The 16969-nt window shown below is 42.1% G+C and overlaps 1 protein-coding gene across 1 annotated transcript; it reads right to left on the reverse strand.

Moving 5' to 3' along the window:
* Positions 1-837: 837 nt before the first annotated feature.
* On the reverse strand, positions 838-11680 carry LOC102514814 (disintegrin and metalloproteinase domain-containing protein 20). The gene has a single exon (XM_032482291.1). The coding sequence runs from the start codon at positions 11259-11261 to the stop codon at positions 9003-9005; it is 2259 nt and encodes a 752-aa protein (XP_032338182.1). The 5' UTR covers positions 11262-11680; the 3' UTR covers positions 838-9002.
* Positions 11681-16969: the final 5289 nt, after the last annotated feature.

Below are 16969 nucleotides of genomic sequence, written 5' to 3' on the forward strand. Positions count from 1 at the left end.
TTGCTTTTCTCCTGCTAGTTTTAATATTTTCTCCTTATCCTTAATTGTTGTCAATTTGATTACTATGTGCCTTGGTGTGTTCCTCTGTGGGTTGATTCTGTGTGGAACTCTCTGAGCTTCCTGGACTTGGGTGACTGTTTCCCTTCCCAAGTTGGGGAAGTTTTCGGTTATTATCTCTCCAAAAGTTTTCTCAGGTCCTTTCTCTCTCTCTTTTCTTTCTGGGACCCCTATAATGCAAATATTAGTGCACTTCATGTTGTCCCAGAGTTCTTTTAAACTATCCTCATTTCTTTTCATTCTTTTTTCTTTTTTCTGTTCTGCAGTAGTGATTTCTACTAATCTGTCTTCTAGCTTATTGATCAGTTCTTCTGCCTCATTTAGTCTTTTCTTGGTTCTTTCTAGTGTGTTATTCATTTCTGTGATTTTATTCTTCAACTCTGTTTGGGTATTCTTTATATTTTCAAACTTTGCTAAAAACTTCACTCTGTGCATCTATATTCCTCTTGAGTTCTCTGAACATCTTGGCCATCATTACTTTAAACTCTTTCTCAGATAAATTGCCTATCTCCTCATCCCTTATTTCTTCTTCTGGAATTTTATCTTGTGCCTTGGCCTGGGAGATATTCCTCTGCTGCCTTATATTGTCTATCTTTCTATTTGTATTTTTAGGTAGGTTAGTTATGTTTCTTGATCTTGGAGAGGTGGCCCTCTGTGGGAGACATCCTATGCGTCCCAGCAGTACATTCCTCTCTTGTCACCCAAAGGCCAGGGTGCAGCAGGTCCCAGTGTACAATCTGGCCTGTTTGTGGATTCCTTCCACAGCCTTTGGGATTGCTGTTTTCTTATTTCTGGTATCTGCCCCTAGTGGATGAGGCTAGACTAGAGGCTTATGCAGGTTTCCTGGCAGGAGGAGCCAGTGCCTGCCCACTGCTGGGTGAAGTTTGGTCCTGGACCTCTGGTGAGTAGGGCCATGTCTAGAGTTGTTTGTGGCTTAGAAAGTCTCCTGATGTTGTTTAGCCTGAGGCTTCCGTACAGGCTGTTGGGTGGGGCTAGTTCTTGGAGCTAATGATCCAATCAAGATGTCAGCCTCCAGGAAAGCTCATGTAGATAAGTTTGTGTCCCTTAAGAACTAGTCCTGGAGATCATGTCATATCACTGTAAGTAAATCTTGCCTATCCATTTTAAATGTTGCCAAGTATCCATTGTGAGGAAGTACTATATTTTATTCAAGTAGTCCTCTATGGGTAGGCATTGGTGTGGCTCCCAATCTTTTGCTGATATATGCCACAAATAAGCTTATACCAAAGTAATTTAAAGTTAAGAAGTATATCTTTAGTATAGAGTTCCAGAAAGATTGCTGGGTTCAAGGTTAAGTACATACGTATTTTCACTGAACATCAGCAAATTCCACTCCATTGAGGTTCTACCAGTTCTCATTACCACCTGCATTGTATACGAATTTATATTCACCATAATCTCGCTAAGAGAGTGTGATACATTTGATAGATTAAAGAGGGCTGCAACTTCTTTAACACTCCATCCCTTGTAATGATTAATTTTGTGTATCAGTTTGACTGGGCTAATGGATGCCCAGATAGCTGCTAAAACATGATTTCTGGGTATGTCTGTGAGGGTGTTTCTGGAAGAGATTAGCATTTGAATCAGTAGACTGACTAAAAAAGGTTACCCTCACCAGTGCATGTGTGCATCATCAAATCACTGAGGGCCTAAATTGTACAAAAAGGCAGAGGAAGGGCAAATTTGCTTTCACTGCTTGAGCTGAGACATCATTTTCTCTGCCCTTGGATATCAGTGCCCCTGGTTCTCGAGGCTTTGAATTTGAACTGGGTCTTACACTATCAACTCCTCTGATTCTTAGGTCTCCAGACTCAGAAAGAATTACACCACCAGCTCTCCTGGTTCTCCATCTTGCAGATGGCAGACCAGAAATTCTCAGCCTCTATAATCACACAAGCACATACTCTATCAGTTATAGTTCTCTGAAGAATCTGGACTAACACAGATTTTAATACCAGGAGTGGTTTTAGAGGAACTAAATTTAAAGGATGAGTTTTCTGACTTGGTTCTGGGGTTTCTAAAATTGGCTCTCTAATCTGATTAAAGACTCTAATGGCTCTTTCTAGTAGTAAAGAGAGCACTGATAGTCCATGATGAGCTGTCGATTAAAGATATGCAATGTATCAGCATTGGAAACTCCTAATGAACTACTATATGAAGCAGAGAGAAAAGTGACTCTTTATATGATACTTTTGGACATTTTTTGAAAACTAAAGGATAAATGACGTTGATTGGTTGCCTAATGTTGCTGGACAAAGTGGTGAAAGAACCAAGGGATCCCAATTCCCAGCTCAAGTGCTCCATAAATGACCTAAGAGCTCCTATGCATGCCCTGAGAGCCTTAGCTCTTGGAGCCACAGGGCTGAAATTGGTGAAAATCAAATACAGAACCTCATTTTGCCACTAGCTAAATTACAACAGAAATTGAACTCCTAGCCTCACAGGGTGTCTACTGTTAGAGTGAAGGGACTGATTAGGAAAGAACAAGATCCTATAAATTGGGATAGGGATGTATAGGAAAACCCTGATGAAACTGAAGACATTCAGCCTTCTCTAATGAGTCTTCTTGACCAGGGGAAGAGCTCCCCCACTCCCAGTGGAATTGGCCTCCCCACTCCCAGAAGCAACAGCCTCCCCACTCACAGTGACAGCAGCTTTTCTATCTCCATCTGAGGAATTAACCTTGCATTGCCTAAGAAAACAGTAATGCCCTCTCCTGAGATAGCTGCCATGCAAGACAATGCTGGTTCTCCTCAGGGCCCACTCCACCACCCCTCTCCACTTCCAGACCTGAAGAGTCAAGGGCCAACAGACCCCTAAAGTGTGACCCATGAGGAGGTGCACTATATTCCAAAAGAACTATTTGAGTTTTCAAATTTATACAAGCAGACATCCAGAGAACATGTGTGGGAGTGGATTCTAAGGGTGTAGGACATAATGGTGAAGGGACGTAAAGTTAGGTCAGGCCGAATTTATTGATATGGGCTCACTAAGCTAAGATCCTGCATTTAATGTTGTAGCTCAGGGAGTTAGAAAGGGCTCTAACAATTTGTTGGTTATTTAACTGAAACATGACCAAAAGAAGGCCAACTGGAAATGCCCAACCTCCCTTGGTTTAATGTAGAGGAAGGGACCCAGAAGCTTAGGGAGATTGAAATGTTAGAGTGAACTTGTCATTTAGGGCCCACTTACCTACACTAGGAGGGTCCAGAGGACATACCTTTCACTAATATTTTGAGAAATAAATTTGTGAGGGGAGTCCAACATCTCTGAAGGGTTCCATGATGGCCCTTCTCTGGAGGACAGATCTTAGAGTAGGGAACCACAGCTGTTCAACTGGGAAACCTAGATGCAATGGGAATATATGGATCTTAGGGTGGCAGGGCCCAAGTGGCAGCACTCAACCACCAAAGACAAGGTAGGCATGGTTACTGTAATGAACAGCAGAGCCAAAGCAGCCATTAGAATAGTCTGGCTCATGCAAACCTATGGTGTTTGCTAGTTACTCATGATGTTCCTAGAAATGAAATAGAAATTCTTTATCTACATATGCAGAAAGCCTCTGAGTCAAGTGCACAAAAGTCTAACACAAATCACAAAAACAGTCACAGCCACTTAATCAATTCCCAGAGTTGAGCCAGTTTACATGAATGAATGAGAGGACAGGTCCTCCTGAGGAAGGACTCTACTACACTAATGAAAATTTATACAGTTAACTTTTCTCCCAGCCTTCCTGAGAGGGGCCTGTGGCCTTTTACCAGGGTAACTGTACACTGGGGAAAAGGAAATAATCATACTTTTCAGAGACTGCCAGACACTGCCTCTGAACTGACTCTGATTCCAGAAGACCCAAAACATCACTGTTGCCCTCCAGTCAGAGTAGACACTTATGGAGGTCAGGTGATCGGTGGAATTTTAGCTCAGGCTCATCTCACAGTAGGTCCACTGGCTCTCTGAATCCACCCTGTGGTTATTTCCCCAGTTGCAGAATGCATAATTGGAATAGACATATTTAGCAGCTGGAAAAATCCTTACATTGGTTCCCTATTTGTGTAGTGAGGGCTACTATGGTAGAAAAGGCCAAGTGGAAGCCATTAGTACTGTCTCTACTCAGGAAAATAGTAAACCAAAAGTAATACCACATCCCTGGAGGGATCCCAGAGATCAGTGCCACCATCCAGGACTTGAAGGATGCAGTAGTGATTCATACCACATCCTCATTCAACTCAGTCTGACCCATGCAGAAGACAGATGGATCTTGGAGAATGACAGTGGATTATTTTATTGTATGCTTAACCAGGTGGTGATTCCAATTGCAGCTGCCGTAGCAGATGCGGTTTCATTGCCTGAGCAAATTAACACATCCCCTGGTACCTTGTATGCAGCTATTGACGTGGCAAATGCCTTTTCTCCATACCTGTCCATTATGCCCACTGGAAGCAGTTTGCTCTCAACTGGCAAGGCCAGCAATACACACACTGTTCTCCCTCAGAGGCATATCAACCCTCCAGTTCTATGTCATAATTCAGTGTGCAAGAATCTCAGTCACCTTTTCCTTCCAAAAGGTATCATACTGGCCCATTATATTGATGGCATTATTGCTGATTAGACCTAGTGAGTAAGAAGAAGTAACTACTCCAGGCTCTTTGGTAAGACATTTGCATGTCAGAGGGTGGGAAATAAGTCTGATTAAAACTTACTTCTACATCAGTGGAATTTTTAGGGGTCCTATGGTGTGGAGCATGACAAGATATCCCTTCTAAGATAAAGAGTAAGTTCTGTCTGGCTCTCCTACAACCAAGAAAGAGGCACAATACCTAGTGGGCCTGTTTGGCTTTGGGGGGCAACATATTCCTCATTTGGGTGTGTTACTCCAGTACGTTTGCCTGACCTGAAAAACTGCTAGTTTTGAGTGGGACCCAGAAGAAGAGGAAGCTCTGCCACAGGTTTAGGCTGCTATGTACGCTGCTCTGCTCCTTGGGCCATATGATTCAATCCATTCAGATCCAATGGGGCCTGAGGTATCAGTGGCTGGTAGGGATGCTGCTTTGTCAGGCCCCTATAGGGGAGTCACAGTGCAGGCCTTTAAGATTTTGGAGCAAGCCTCTGCCATCAGAGGCTTTGAATAACCGCTCTCCTGTTGAGAAGCAGCTCTTGGCCTGTTACTGGACCATACCAGATACTGAATGCCTGATGACGGGCCACCAAGTTAGCACACAACCTGAGCTGCCCATCACCGTGGGTATCATCTGACCCACCATGCTATAAAGTGGGCCTGCACAGCAACACTGCATCATCAAATCGAAGGGATACACACAAGGTCAGGCCCGAGCAGGGCCTTGAAGGGCCTTGAAGGGCCTGCACGTACAGCCTCATGGAGAGTTCCCTGTGATCAGCTGACAGGGGAAGAGAAGACCCAGGCCTGATTCACAGACGATTCTCTGTGATACGTGTGCACCACCTGAATGTGGACAGCTACAACACTATGGCCCTTCTCTGGGACGTCCCCGAAGGCCAGCGATGAAGGGAAGTTCTCCCAATGGACAGAATTTCAGGTAGTGCACCTAGTTGTGCACATTGCTTGCACGGAGAAATGGCCAGATCTGTGATTATATACCAGTTAATGGGCTGTGGCCAATGGTTTGGCTGCATGGTCAGGGACATGGCTGGAACATGATTTGAAAATTGGTGATGAAGAAATATGGGAAAGAGGTATGTGGATAGATCTCTCTGTATGGGCAAAAAAAAATGAAGATATTTGTGCCCCTTGTGGGTGTTCACAAAAGGGTCACCTCAACAGAAGATTTTAATAACCAAGTGGATAGGATGACCCATTCTATGGATACCAGCCAGCCTCTTTTCCCAGCCACCCATCATTACCCAATGGGCTCATAAACAAAGTGACCATAATGGTTGGCAGCTATACATGGGCTCAGCAACATGGACTTCCACTCACCAAGGATGGCCAGGCAACAGCCACTACTAACTGCCCGATCTGAACTGGCATAGACCAACGCTGAGCTCTCAATATGGCAACATTTCCTAGGATGATCAGCCAGCTGATCAGCCAGCCAGTAGGTGCATGTCAGAAGGTGGTTCATTACACTGGACTGCTTCCAGTATAGAAGGGGAAGCATTTTATTCTTACTGGAATAGACAGTCTGGATAAAATTTGCCTTTCCTGCACCCAGTACTTCTGCCAAAGATACTATCCATGGACTTAAAAAATACCTTAACAACCATCGTGGTTTTCCACACAGCATTGTTTCTGATCACTTCACAGAAAAAGAAATACAGCAATGGGTCCATGCTCATAGAATTCACTGGTCTTACCATGTTTCCCACCACCCTGAAGCAGCTGTCTTGACAGAATGGTGGAATGGCCTTTTGAAGACTCTGTTACAGTGCCAGCTAGGTGCCAATACCTTTCAGAGTGGAGGCAAGGTTCTCCAGAAGGCTGTATATGCTCTGAATCAGTGTCCAATATATGGTGCTGTTTCTCCCATGCCCAGGATTCATGAATCCAGAAATCAAGAGGTGGAAATGGAAGTGACACCACTCATTATTAACCTGCATTTCCCACTAGCAAAATGTTTGCTTCCTGTTCCTGTGACTTTATGCTTTGGTGGCCTAGAGGACTTACTCCTAGAGGGAGGAATGCTTCCACTAGGAGACACAACAATGATTCCATTAATTGGACAGCCACCTGGCCAATCTGGGTTCCTCACACCTCTGAATCAATAGGCAATGAATGGAGCTACGGTGATGGCTGTGGTGACTGATCCTGATTACCAAGGAGGAAACTGGTAGAGACAAGGAAGAGTATGTCTGGAATACAGGAAATACCTTAGGGTATCTCTTAGTGTTACCATACCCTGTGATTAAGGTCAATGGAAAACTACACTAGCCCAATCCAAGCAGGACATCAAGAAGAATAAACATCTTTCAAGGGCTTTACTTCCTCTTCTGGGGAAAGGGTGAATATATAAATCCCCATATCCTATTGGTTGTTTCTCTGGGGAACACTAATACAGGTACCATTCCAGGATGGACTGTACACACTAAACCGGAGATCTTTATGTGGGTCTGGGAACCAGGGGCTGGCAGTAGGAGTGGCACCACTTACCATCACTCCCTTTGATTCACTGGGGTGTTTTATGCTTCCTGTCCCCTACAACTCTGGGCTCCGCAGGGTTGCCAAATGGGTCATATTTTCACCAGAGGACAAAAGTAGAGTCCCAGTGGAAGTATAAGGTGCCACCTGGGTGTTTTGGGTTCCTTGTGTCCCTGTAGTAGCAAGCAGAGGTGTTAAAGTCTTGATAGGCATAACTGAGCCCAGTCATTGAGAGGAGGTAGGGCTACTGTTATATGATGGGGGCACAGGACATATGTGTGAAACCCAGGTGATCTCCTTAGGTACGTCTTTGTATTCCCTAGCTCTATTGTGACTATAAATGAATAGATTCCACAATCCCAGCCTGAGCAAGGCATGGGAACAGGTGCTTTAAAGATAAGGGCCTGGGTAACATTCAGGTTAACATCCAACCAAAGTCATCAGAATGCCATCTAGAGAAGAGGGAAACTAGAATGGATAGTGGAGGAGAGAGACAATAAGTATCAATTTCAGCCCCAGTACCAAATACAGTAGTAGGGTCTGTGCTTCACCCCACTAATGCCCCTCTTCTGTGGTTCCCTACAGGCAGAGATGCCTGCCAGAATCCTGGAGGAGCAGCTTCCAGAACTTACCAGGAAAAGCTGATTAGAGCAATGCAAAAATCAGACTGGAGGAATTTCCACATGAGCCACCTTCATCCTCCCTTCCAGGAAAGTCTTGCTGACCAGCTGCTGGGATTCTGATCAGCAGAGAGCCCCCAGATGTTAGCTCTCTGGGGTCAGCCTCAGTTGCAGGGAGGTGCATGACCAAGCTCTCACCCTTCCCAGGGCACTCCACATCCAGTGAATGAGCAGGGGAAGGATATGAAGACCAGACCTTTTTGGCCCAATTCAAGACTAGTCTGTCAGGCAATATTCATCCCAGAGCTTGCTCCCAGGTTGGCCAAGGCTATGATGTAGTACTGTTTCTCATCTGCACAACTGACTTCCTCACCCTTTCTCTCTAAACTCTAATTCAGTGTCTGCTGCTGGAGAACTTGAACTATCACAACAAAGTAACTACTGAAAGCACCTAGCAGCCGTAGGGCCAAGAGAACAAAGGAAAGAAGCTGGGTTCTTTCAAGGACTGATGATTAAAGGAGAAGGGACAAGAGCTCTGAGGAGGTCAAGTGACCAGCTGCTGCTGTTGATTCAGAGAAGGACCACCCTGCTAACCCCAGAGCTGCAGTTCAGCTCTCTGAAAGTGTCAGTGGCCAACTGGTGCTGGTAATTCTAATGAAGAACGAGGACGGTTCTAACAGTCAACAAAACTGGAATCTAAAACCAAACACGGCTACCAGAGTGAGGGTCCCTGGCAAAATGACAGAGTAACTTTTAGCACACAAGAAAGTAAATTCCCTTCCCCCTTCATTCAGCATTCCAGGCTACTACTGCTCTCCCTTTTGGCACAGCAACCTGGAAAAGAGCTAGCAAAACAGAAGTGAGGTATGTAGCAGCATACCCTGGGTATTACATTTTAAGAGTACAAAGGTGGGAGGAGGTTTACAACGAATAGATGTTAGCTTAAAAATGTGACTTTGCTCAGGAAACACAAAGAGATGATTTCCAGGCAAAAAAATGAACTTTTAATATAGCTTAAAACACTGAAGAGTAAGTAAGAACATGCTAGGAATCCTTCAGTGTAATATTAATGCTTATGATCCTGACATGAGGAATCCTTAAATTTTTTCTTGTTAAACAGCCAGACTTGCCCTAATGCTTCTCTATTAAAAGAAAAACTACAGACTTTTTTTTTTAATGAAGCAGGAGCCTTAGTCATCTTCTTCCTCCTCCATCTCTTCTTCTTCCATTTCTTTTTCTTCCATCTTCTCCTCCTCCTTTTCCTTTTTAAGTTTCTTATAAAGCACAAAGAAGCAAGATAAAAATAAAGAAATCAAAGAAATAAGCCACAATAATGACTGGGTCCCCCTCTTCCCTTCTGCTTCTTCTGCTTGGGGATTAGAAGGCAGGTTGCTGTCATTACTACTTGCATTGCTTTGGTGCTTGCAGTCGGGAGGTGCCCATCCAGGGTTGCAGTGGCACTGCTGTTTATTATCGCAGATCCCCTTCATGTGGCAGGTCTCAGGCTGACAGGCTTGTGACGTACGAACCATACTGACACACTTGTTGTGGATGCATATCTTTTCTGGACCACACACTGTGCCATCTTTCACTCGACCGATATCAGGTATGGACATCCCTAAATGATAATCGGTGCCCCAGCAAGTGGTGTTATTCAAGTGAAACTGATGCACTGTGGAATGTTCTACCAGATTAGGAATTACTCCCACATTTTCACACTGAACTCTCCCACATAGGATATCAGGGACCTTACATTTTACATATACTGTGTTTTTGATACCACAGTGACCAAATCGATTTCCTTGGGTGTTGACTTCTTTGTAGCAACTCTGAGATGCACTCTTTGCATCTTTGCCAAAAATCTTCTTGCACTGTTCATCACGGTTATTACATCTCTTCTGATAGCAGTAGGCACTGTCATCACTACAGGGAATCCCATCCTGCCTATATACATCTTCTGGGCACTGATGAGATGTCCCACTGCACCACTCTGGAAGGTCACATTCACTGACCTGACGTCTACAGAGTTCCCCTGATGGCATGAACTTGCAGTCTTTGCAACAAAGCCCAAAAGCACAAGTGGCCCCAGGCTTCAGAGTGCAGTTCAATAGACAGCAGGGATCATTTGTGCACTGCTCTGTGGTTCCACAGTCACATTCCTCTCCTTCTTCGACCACAAGGTTCCCACAATACTGCAGCCTAAAGATATTCCCTGGATATGGAGGAGAGTAAAGACATAATCCATTACTGATAACATTGTCCAAATACTGGGCATAACTGCAGTTGCTGAATTTGTTTGTCACCTGTCTGGTAGGAAACATTATGCACCCCTGAAGTCCACACACACACCACTGATCATCATGCTGCATACCTAAATTATGGCCAAGTTCATGGGTCACAACCAGTGCAAAACTATACAGACTCTCATCTTCAAAAACATCAACTCCACTATTAAAAGGACGCTGACATATTCCGCCAACGTAGGCAACTCCAAGTTTTACACCAAATGATTTTTTTATGAGAAGATGGGCAGCATCATGTGGCAGTCGGTCATCAAGGCCATAAAACTTCCAAAGAGCAAAATCCTCAAGCATCGTATCTATGTCATCGATGGCAATTAGGTTTCCTTCAGTCCAGATTTCAATCCCAGTTAAAGTTACATCAATGTCAAGAGTGTCATACAAGGTATCTATTATATTGACAGCATCGACTATTTCACGCTGTACCACTGACTCATTACTTTGTGAGTGAACGAATCGAAGATTGTCCACGACCACTACGAACTCAAGAAACCGCAAGTGGGTCCACCAGCCCAAGTAAGAACTTTGCATCAGAGTGAAATTATGCAACTTTTGTGACTCCAATTGGCGTGCTATTTCGTCTTCTGTTAACCCACATCTCATAGGTGGGAATTGTGTATCATCACTGTCTATCTTATACACCAGGTGTTCAAATGTAGCAGAAAACCTAACTGGCTCAATTTCATAAGCAAGATCATTTATCTGTAGTATTCCCCGAAAACCTCCAGAACAGGTACTGAGAGCAACCAGGGACTCAGGAACCCCTTCCACATAGCCATGATAGTAGCAGTCATCAGAAACATAAGGCTGATCCTGGCGGAGGGCACGCTGGTCTGTGTAGGTGAACACTGGGAGGTGTCTGGAAACCAAGAACTTCTTGACCCTCATGTGGACAATATGTCTTTGGCCCCCAAACCGCATGCTGTAGGAGAGCCAGCCTGGAGCCTTTGCATTTCTGTCCCTGCCAGGCGCCTTCAAGGGGATCACCAATTCTTGGTAGAAGTGCTGGGAAGGCTTGGCCCAAGAGTGGCCAGAAATGGACAGAGACACCCCAAGCCAGAGCAGCAGAAGGGTGACTCTGATGTGCATCAGGGCCTCACCCACTGCCATTATGGAGCCATCTGCCCAGGGCAGAAGAGGACAGGGCATCAGGCACTACTGGTCCGGCTCCTCCCTCTGAGCTGTTCAGGATGCAGGGCTGACCTTTATGGATCTGTGTCCTGGAAGAGTTGGACCATCAGAGCTGCAGTGCTGAAAGTGAAAATAGAAAAAAAAAAAAAAAAAAAAAGCTAGAATGGGGTGGTTGGGGTAGGGAGGATGGGAGAGAGAGAAAAGAAGGTGATCTCAACTGGAACAAAGCTTGAATCAATAAAATGCCTAAGACTGTCTCATATATATGTAAGGGCAAGGAGTGAGGGAAGAGCAGGTTTCCAGGGAAAAAGATGAAGGAAATTGATCATAAGTGGGTAATTACTCTACTTGATGAGGATTCGTTACATACTCTTCTCTAAACATGAAAGCTGACATGACATTTTCCATATTAAAAAAGATTGACATCTGACTCTCAATTTCTCCTCCACCCAAAAATTTCCTGGTACCCTGCTATCTTCAGCAAGCTTGTGAACACCACAAAAACAAAACAAAACAAAACAAAACAAAAAAAACTCACCATTTTTTGTCCCTTTATTCAGACATTTTGCTCCATCTCCCCTTTTCTTCCATAGATATCTAGTCCCCATCCTATTTGAAGTTAGCAGTCAAAGTAAACCTCACTTAAGGGACTCATTAGTTTTGGGAGAGCCCTCTCCAATCAAGACAGATTTTTATTTTATAATGCATTCTTATCTGCAGAAAACCCCTGGGCATTCAAAGGAAGGCAGCCATTCTGATGGAGTAATAGAGAATGAGGCTGCTATTTTTGGGGACAAGGCAACAGCCGAATTACAGAAGCATCTCTCCAGTCAGCCCAGCTGCATCATGTCCTCAATCATAAAAGACTAGTTTTGGCTGTGTAAATATAGATTCAATTTTATATTTTACATGGCTGGTGAGAAAGCTAGATTGAGGAATTTAAAACAAGAGTCATTTCATTAAAATGTTCAAAGATCACAATTCAAATGGACTTACTTCATTCCTGTTGAAAACATACATTTTAGCTCAGGTAAAAGCTAATTCTGCTCATTTGCTGACTTTCAGTATCAATAAATGCTTAATATCTGAAAACAAAAGTTAAAATAAATTTGGAGACACACTTGAAAATGTACTGGTGGCCTCAGTATTCTAAATAGGGACACAAATGGGATCAGCAGTATAGAGCATGAGAAATATCCTCAGCATTATGATGTCAAAAACACCTGTATACATTTGCATATTTTTCCAGAACTAACGGATGACTACCAGAAGCCAGGAATACTAGACGAAACCTCTTAGGGAAAGCATCTCTGACACAGGTAAAAGCCTAATGACCAGATTTCCTTTCCAAGTCTCTTCGTGATATTCTTAGTATCTCCTACAGATTTGGGGATATTAAGATGGAAATGTGTGAGTTTGAAGAGGATTATTAAAGTATCATAAAGAGGAAAATATATTAAGCTTCATCAGAAATATGACATGGTAATAATACAAAAGCTCAAGGTAGAGAATGTTTGAGGCATACCAGTCTTTGTCACTATTGCATTACTCCAAAGACAAGTCCTGAAGGAACACCACATTACCACTGATTTTGTAAACCAGAGTCACTCCAAAGCCCTTCCTTTCTAACATTACCAGCACTTCAAGCAGCCTGAGAATCTTCCTGTGTCAGTAATTAACTGTTTCTTCAATTTCCAGCAGCTATTTCAAACTCCTCAAAATCTCTACTTTACCGTGTCTCCATTCACTCTTAGTCACAGCTAATTTAGGGTTTCTCAAACTTAGGTCACAAACCATACAGGGTCATGAAAGCAATTTAGTGAGCCACAATAAAATGAAAGAACAAGAAATACCAGAGAGCTTTGCACAGATCACTGTCACCTGACAGTACCTGTCGTCACGGAAGCTACAGCAGCATTCTGATGACACCTCTTATGCTGATTATGAACTCTTTTCCGAACCCCAAAACTAAAATGTACTTTGTCTATGCAGCTGGAGATGAGAATCCATACATTGCCCCATTTCTAGCTGGCTTCCTGAAGAGTTTGTCAAGAAGGGCACAAGAGAGAATAAATGACAAAAGGAGACGACAAGGAACTCTACCTGTTTGCCTGCAGCTACTTGCAGTGACCCTCCTGCACCTTGCTCTTGTGGCAGGAGTTGGGTACTACATTCCCAGACCCAGCTCCATCAAGCCCTATCAAAGGTACCCAGTGGACAATGCTCCCTCATCAGAAGTCTCAGAACCAGACGGACAGAGCCTCCCATAGTACCCTGGGCAACCCACACCAGTTAGCCACTGCCTCTTCCTCAGATGTTCCAGGTTATACCACAAAGTTCCTTGACACAAGCCCCATGCAGGTAGCACCTCTCAGAGATCTGAGTCCGAGTTTTGGAGGACCTTCTTCCAAGTCCCTAAGGAACCAGCACAAGCTCAGCATTACCTTACAAGAGGTACAGCTATCAACTCCACACTACCCCTTTTTTCAGTTCCTAAATTACCAGCATCACCTAGACTGGTAATGCCCTATCTTCTACAGTCCAGGTCCAGATCTATGAGGCTCATTATGAGAGCTTCTAGGTTATGACAACCCCAACCTCTTCCCTTTGTTCCCCCAATCTTAGGGGTGGAACTCCTTCTGGCAACTCATACTTCTGTGTACCTCCGTTGTTCCCCTTTTACCTTTTCAGTCCTCTAATACCATTTCAAGAATTCCCTATATTAATTATTCTTGGTGGGTTTCTCTTTTCTGGATTAGATCTTGACAGATACAGGACCTGGTACCAAGATGCTGTCAAGAGGGACAGACAGAATGGGACTCTCAGATTGACCTGGACATGCCCATGGCCTTAACACACTGCTGAACTCCTGCTGAATGGGGAATAAGCATGTAGTAGTATCACAATTAATTTAATTACCACTTAATGTTGACTGTGAAGTGCTCTATTGAACCAAGTGTGTGGGGGACCAAGGGAGGGCTGTGATGATGCCTGTAAGCATCTCAAGGACTGAGAGGTGGAATTGCCATACTGCATTCTAATGTAGATTTTGCACAATGAGACAATGAGGCTCAAGGTTCTAAATTCTCAGCTCAGATCGCTGATAACGGTGGACCTAAAACAATCTCTCATTTATTTTAGCCACAGGGCCAATTTCAAAGGAAATCAAAATTTAACTGTGGAGTTACAGAATCACAGCATAAGTTGAAAACTGAAGTAGGAAATTTGATTGAGAAAGGAAAAACCTTGACATTTGAAAACAGGAATTCCAGGTGGACTGGGTTGGTTCTGAGTATCCAAATCCTCCCAAGCATCTCTGAGTCTCCCTTACCAGGGAGGGAGCCTTGACCTCTCCTATATGAGAAGTCTAGCCACCTCCAGCTGGAGAGATTGTAATTAGCTCAGGAAATTATCCTGCTAGTGTATGACTAGTGTCTTCGAGACATACTCCTACTGCCCTTTATCGGCTCTAAGTGTAAATCAGAATCTAATTCAACATGCTCCAGAGGAACAGGTTCAACATCTGAATGGAGAGGAAAGGACTTCTACTCTAAAACAATGACAATAGTTTACTAATTTATATTGGCAAAAGAAAGGAAACAAATTATATTAATTATAGAAAAGATGAAGTACTTACATATAAAGATATGTTTAATATGGTAAAACTCAACAGGAATTTGTACCTACTTAACAAATAGCTTTGAGATACAGAAAGCAAATGTTGACAGAACAAAAACGAGAAAGAGAAAAATTCAGAATCTACTTGTAGGTATTAACACACTCCTTTCAGCAATGGATAGATCAGATCCAAAAAAAAAAATGAAGAAGTAGAAGATTTAAGCAAAGTTAATCAAATTAACCTCACTGACACATATAAAACTCTACAGGCAAAAATGGAGAATACTCGTTAGGTTCAAATGCACACGATATTTACCAAAATAGATGATACCCGTGGTCATAAGGGAAGTCTTAACAAATGGTAATTAAATTTGCATAATGTATGTTCCTGACCTGTGGAATTAAAAAATAAAATTGTATAAAAGAAAAAGAACTAGACAATAGTCATTTGCTTCAAAGTTAAAGAACAGCCAGTCTTCTAAATAAGCCACGCTCCAGATATGATTAAAATATGTAATTGAAAATATTTTGCTCTGAATGAAAATATAATATATTAAACTTACAGAATGTAGTTAAAGTAATGCTTACATGGAAATTTTTGGATTTGGGGTATACATTAGAAAAGGAGAAAGACAAAGTATTTTACATAAGATATAAGGTCACAAAGCTAGGAATATAAAAACTAATTAATATATTTAACAGCAGAATTAAGAAATAGAGAGTATAAAACAATGACATAAAAAACAAATATTAAAAAGGTAATCAAAGCCAAAAATTGGTTCCTTGTAAAGAACTGACAAACACCTAGCAATATTGATCAAGAACTAAATTGAGAAAACATAGTATCTATTCATAAAGACATTTTTAAAAGAGCATAAAACAACTTTATGTCAATAAATTTGAAAATTTTAGCAATATGGGAAAATCCCTTGAAAAACCAAACTAACAAAATTTACAAAAGTTAATAAGAAAACTAAATGGTTATCTATTAGAAATTGGATCTATAGTAAAACTATAAATTAAAAATAATATATCTTTTCACAAAACCTCTAGTACAGTGGATTCTTCAAAGTGTTTTTGAGGTAATAAAAAATGACTGAATAATGATAAATCAGAGATACATCCTTATCAAGCTTGACTAATAAAGCTTTAATTGTTTCAACAATAGTAATCTAAGAGCAGCTGATTGAGTTTTGGGGAATTACAAACATTTGTGCCATGATTAAACCTTTGATGATACAGGAATGGTATCAGTTACACCTATATTTAACTCACCTGTTTCACATCTACAAGTGGGTTGATCTTCAAGAGTTACCACTGATTTTCCTAAACTAGGCAAGGGTGATTGTAATTATACTGGCTATTTCAGTTTTGATTTCTTTACTAAACAACCCAACATAACCAAATCTGTTATGAAGTTAGTTATGAAGGGTCAAAAGCAAAAGATAAACCATGTGAACCCTAAGATATAAGAAGTAAACAATGCGAACATTACAAAAACAAACCATATTAAAAGATGACAAGGTACTGACAGAAATAAAGAGGTATAAATCAAGGTAATGGGAAGCATATTTAATAGGTTAAAAAGGGCTATTCCACAGTGTTTCGTATGCACCTAATAGCGTAGCTTCAAAATATATGAAGCACGAGTTGAGACATTAAAAAGAAGAAATGAAAAATCTAGGATATTTGAAGATGTTTACTCAAAACAAGCAGCCAAAAATAAGTAAAGACAGAGAATAAATTAAACATTAATCAAACTGACCTAATTGATACATATAAAACACTACACTCAAAAATCACAGAATACACATTATTTTCAAATGTATGTAGGGCATTTACCAAAATTGATGAAATCTGTAGCCATATCCATCAGTCCTCAGAAGGTCCATTTAAACAAGCTGATAGTGTCTTATTAAGCAGTACATCTTGTGCATGTGAAAACAAATTCACCCCCTCCTACCTCTTTCTTCAGCTAATGGAAAACTGTTAAGCTAAGCTGAGACAAAGAGACCACTGGCTTTTGTCTACCAGCTTAATAATAAACTGTTTAATGTGAGGTTTCAGGCGCGCTTTGTTTTGCCTCTTTAAATTATGACGTGCACAAA

Source organism: Camelus ferus, chromosome 6, assembly GCF_009834535.1.
Source record: "Camelus ferus isolate YT-003-E chromosome 6, BCGSAC_Cfer_1.0, whole genome shotgun sequence".
Classification (NCBI taxonomy): Eukaryota; Metazoa; Chordata; class Mammalia; order Artiodactyla; family Camelidae; genus Camelus; species Camelus ferus.

What these genes read in the sequence shown, in the direction of transcription:
- LOC102514814 (XM_032482291.1), bottom strand. Translation starts at nt 11,261, where the DNA reads ATGCCCTGTCCTCTTCTGCCCTGGGCAGATGGCTCCATAATGGCAGTG.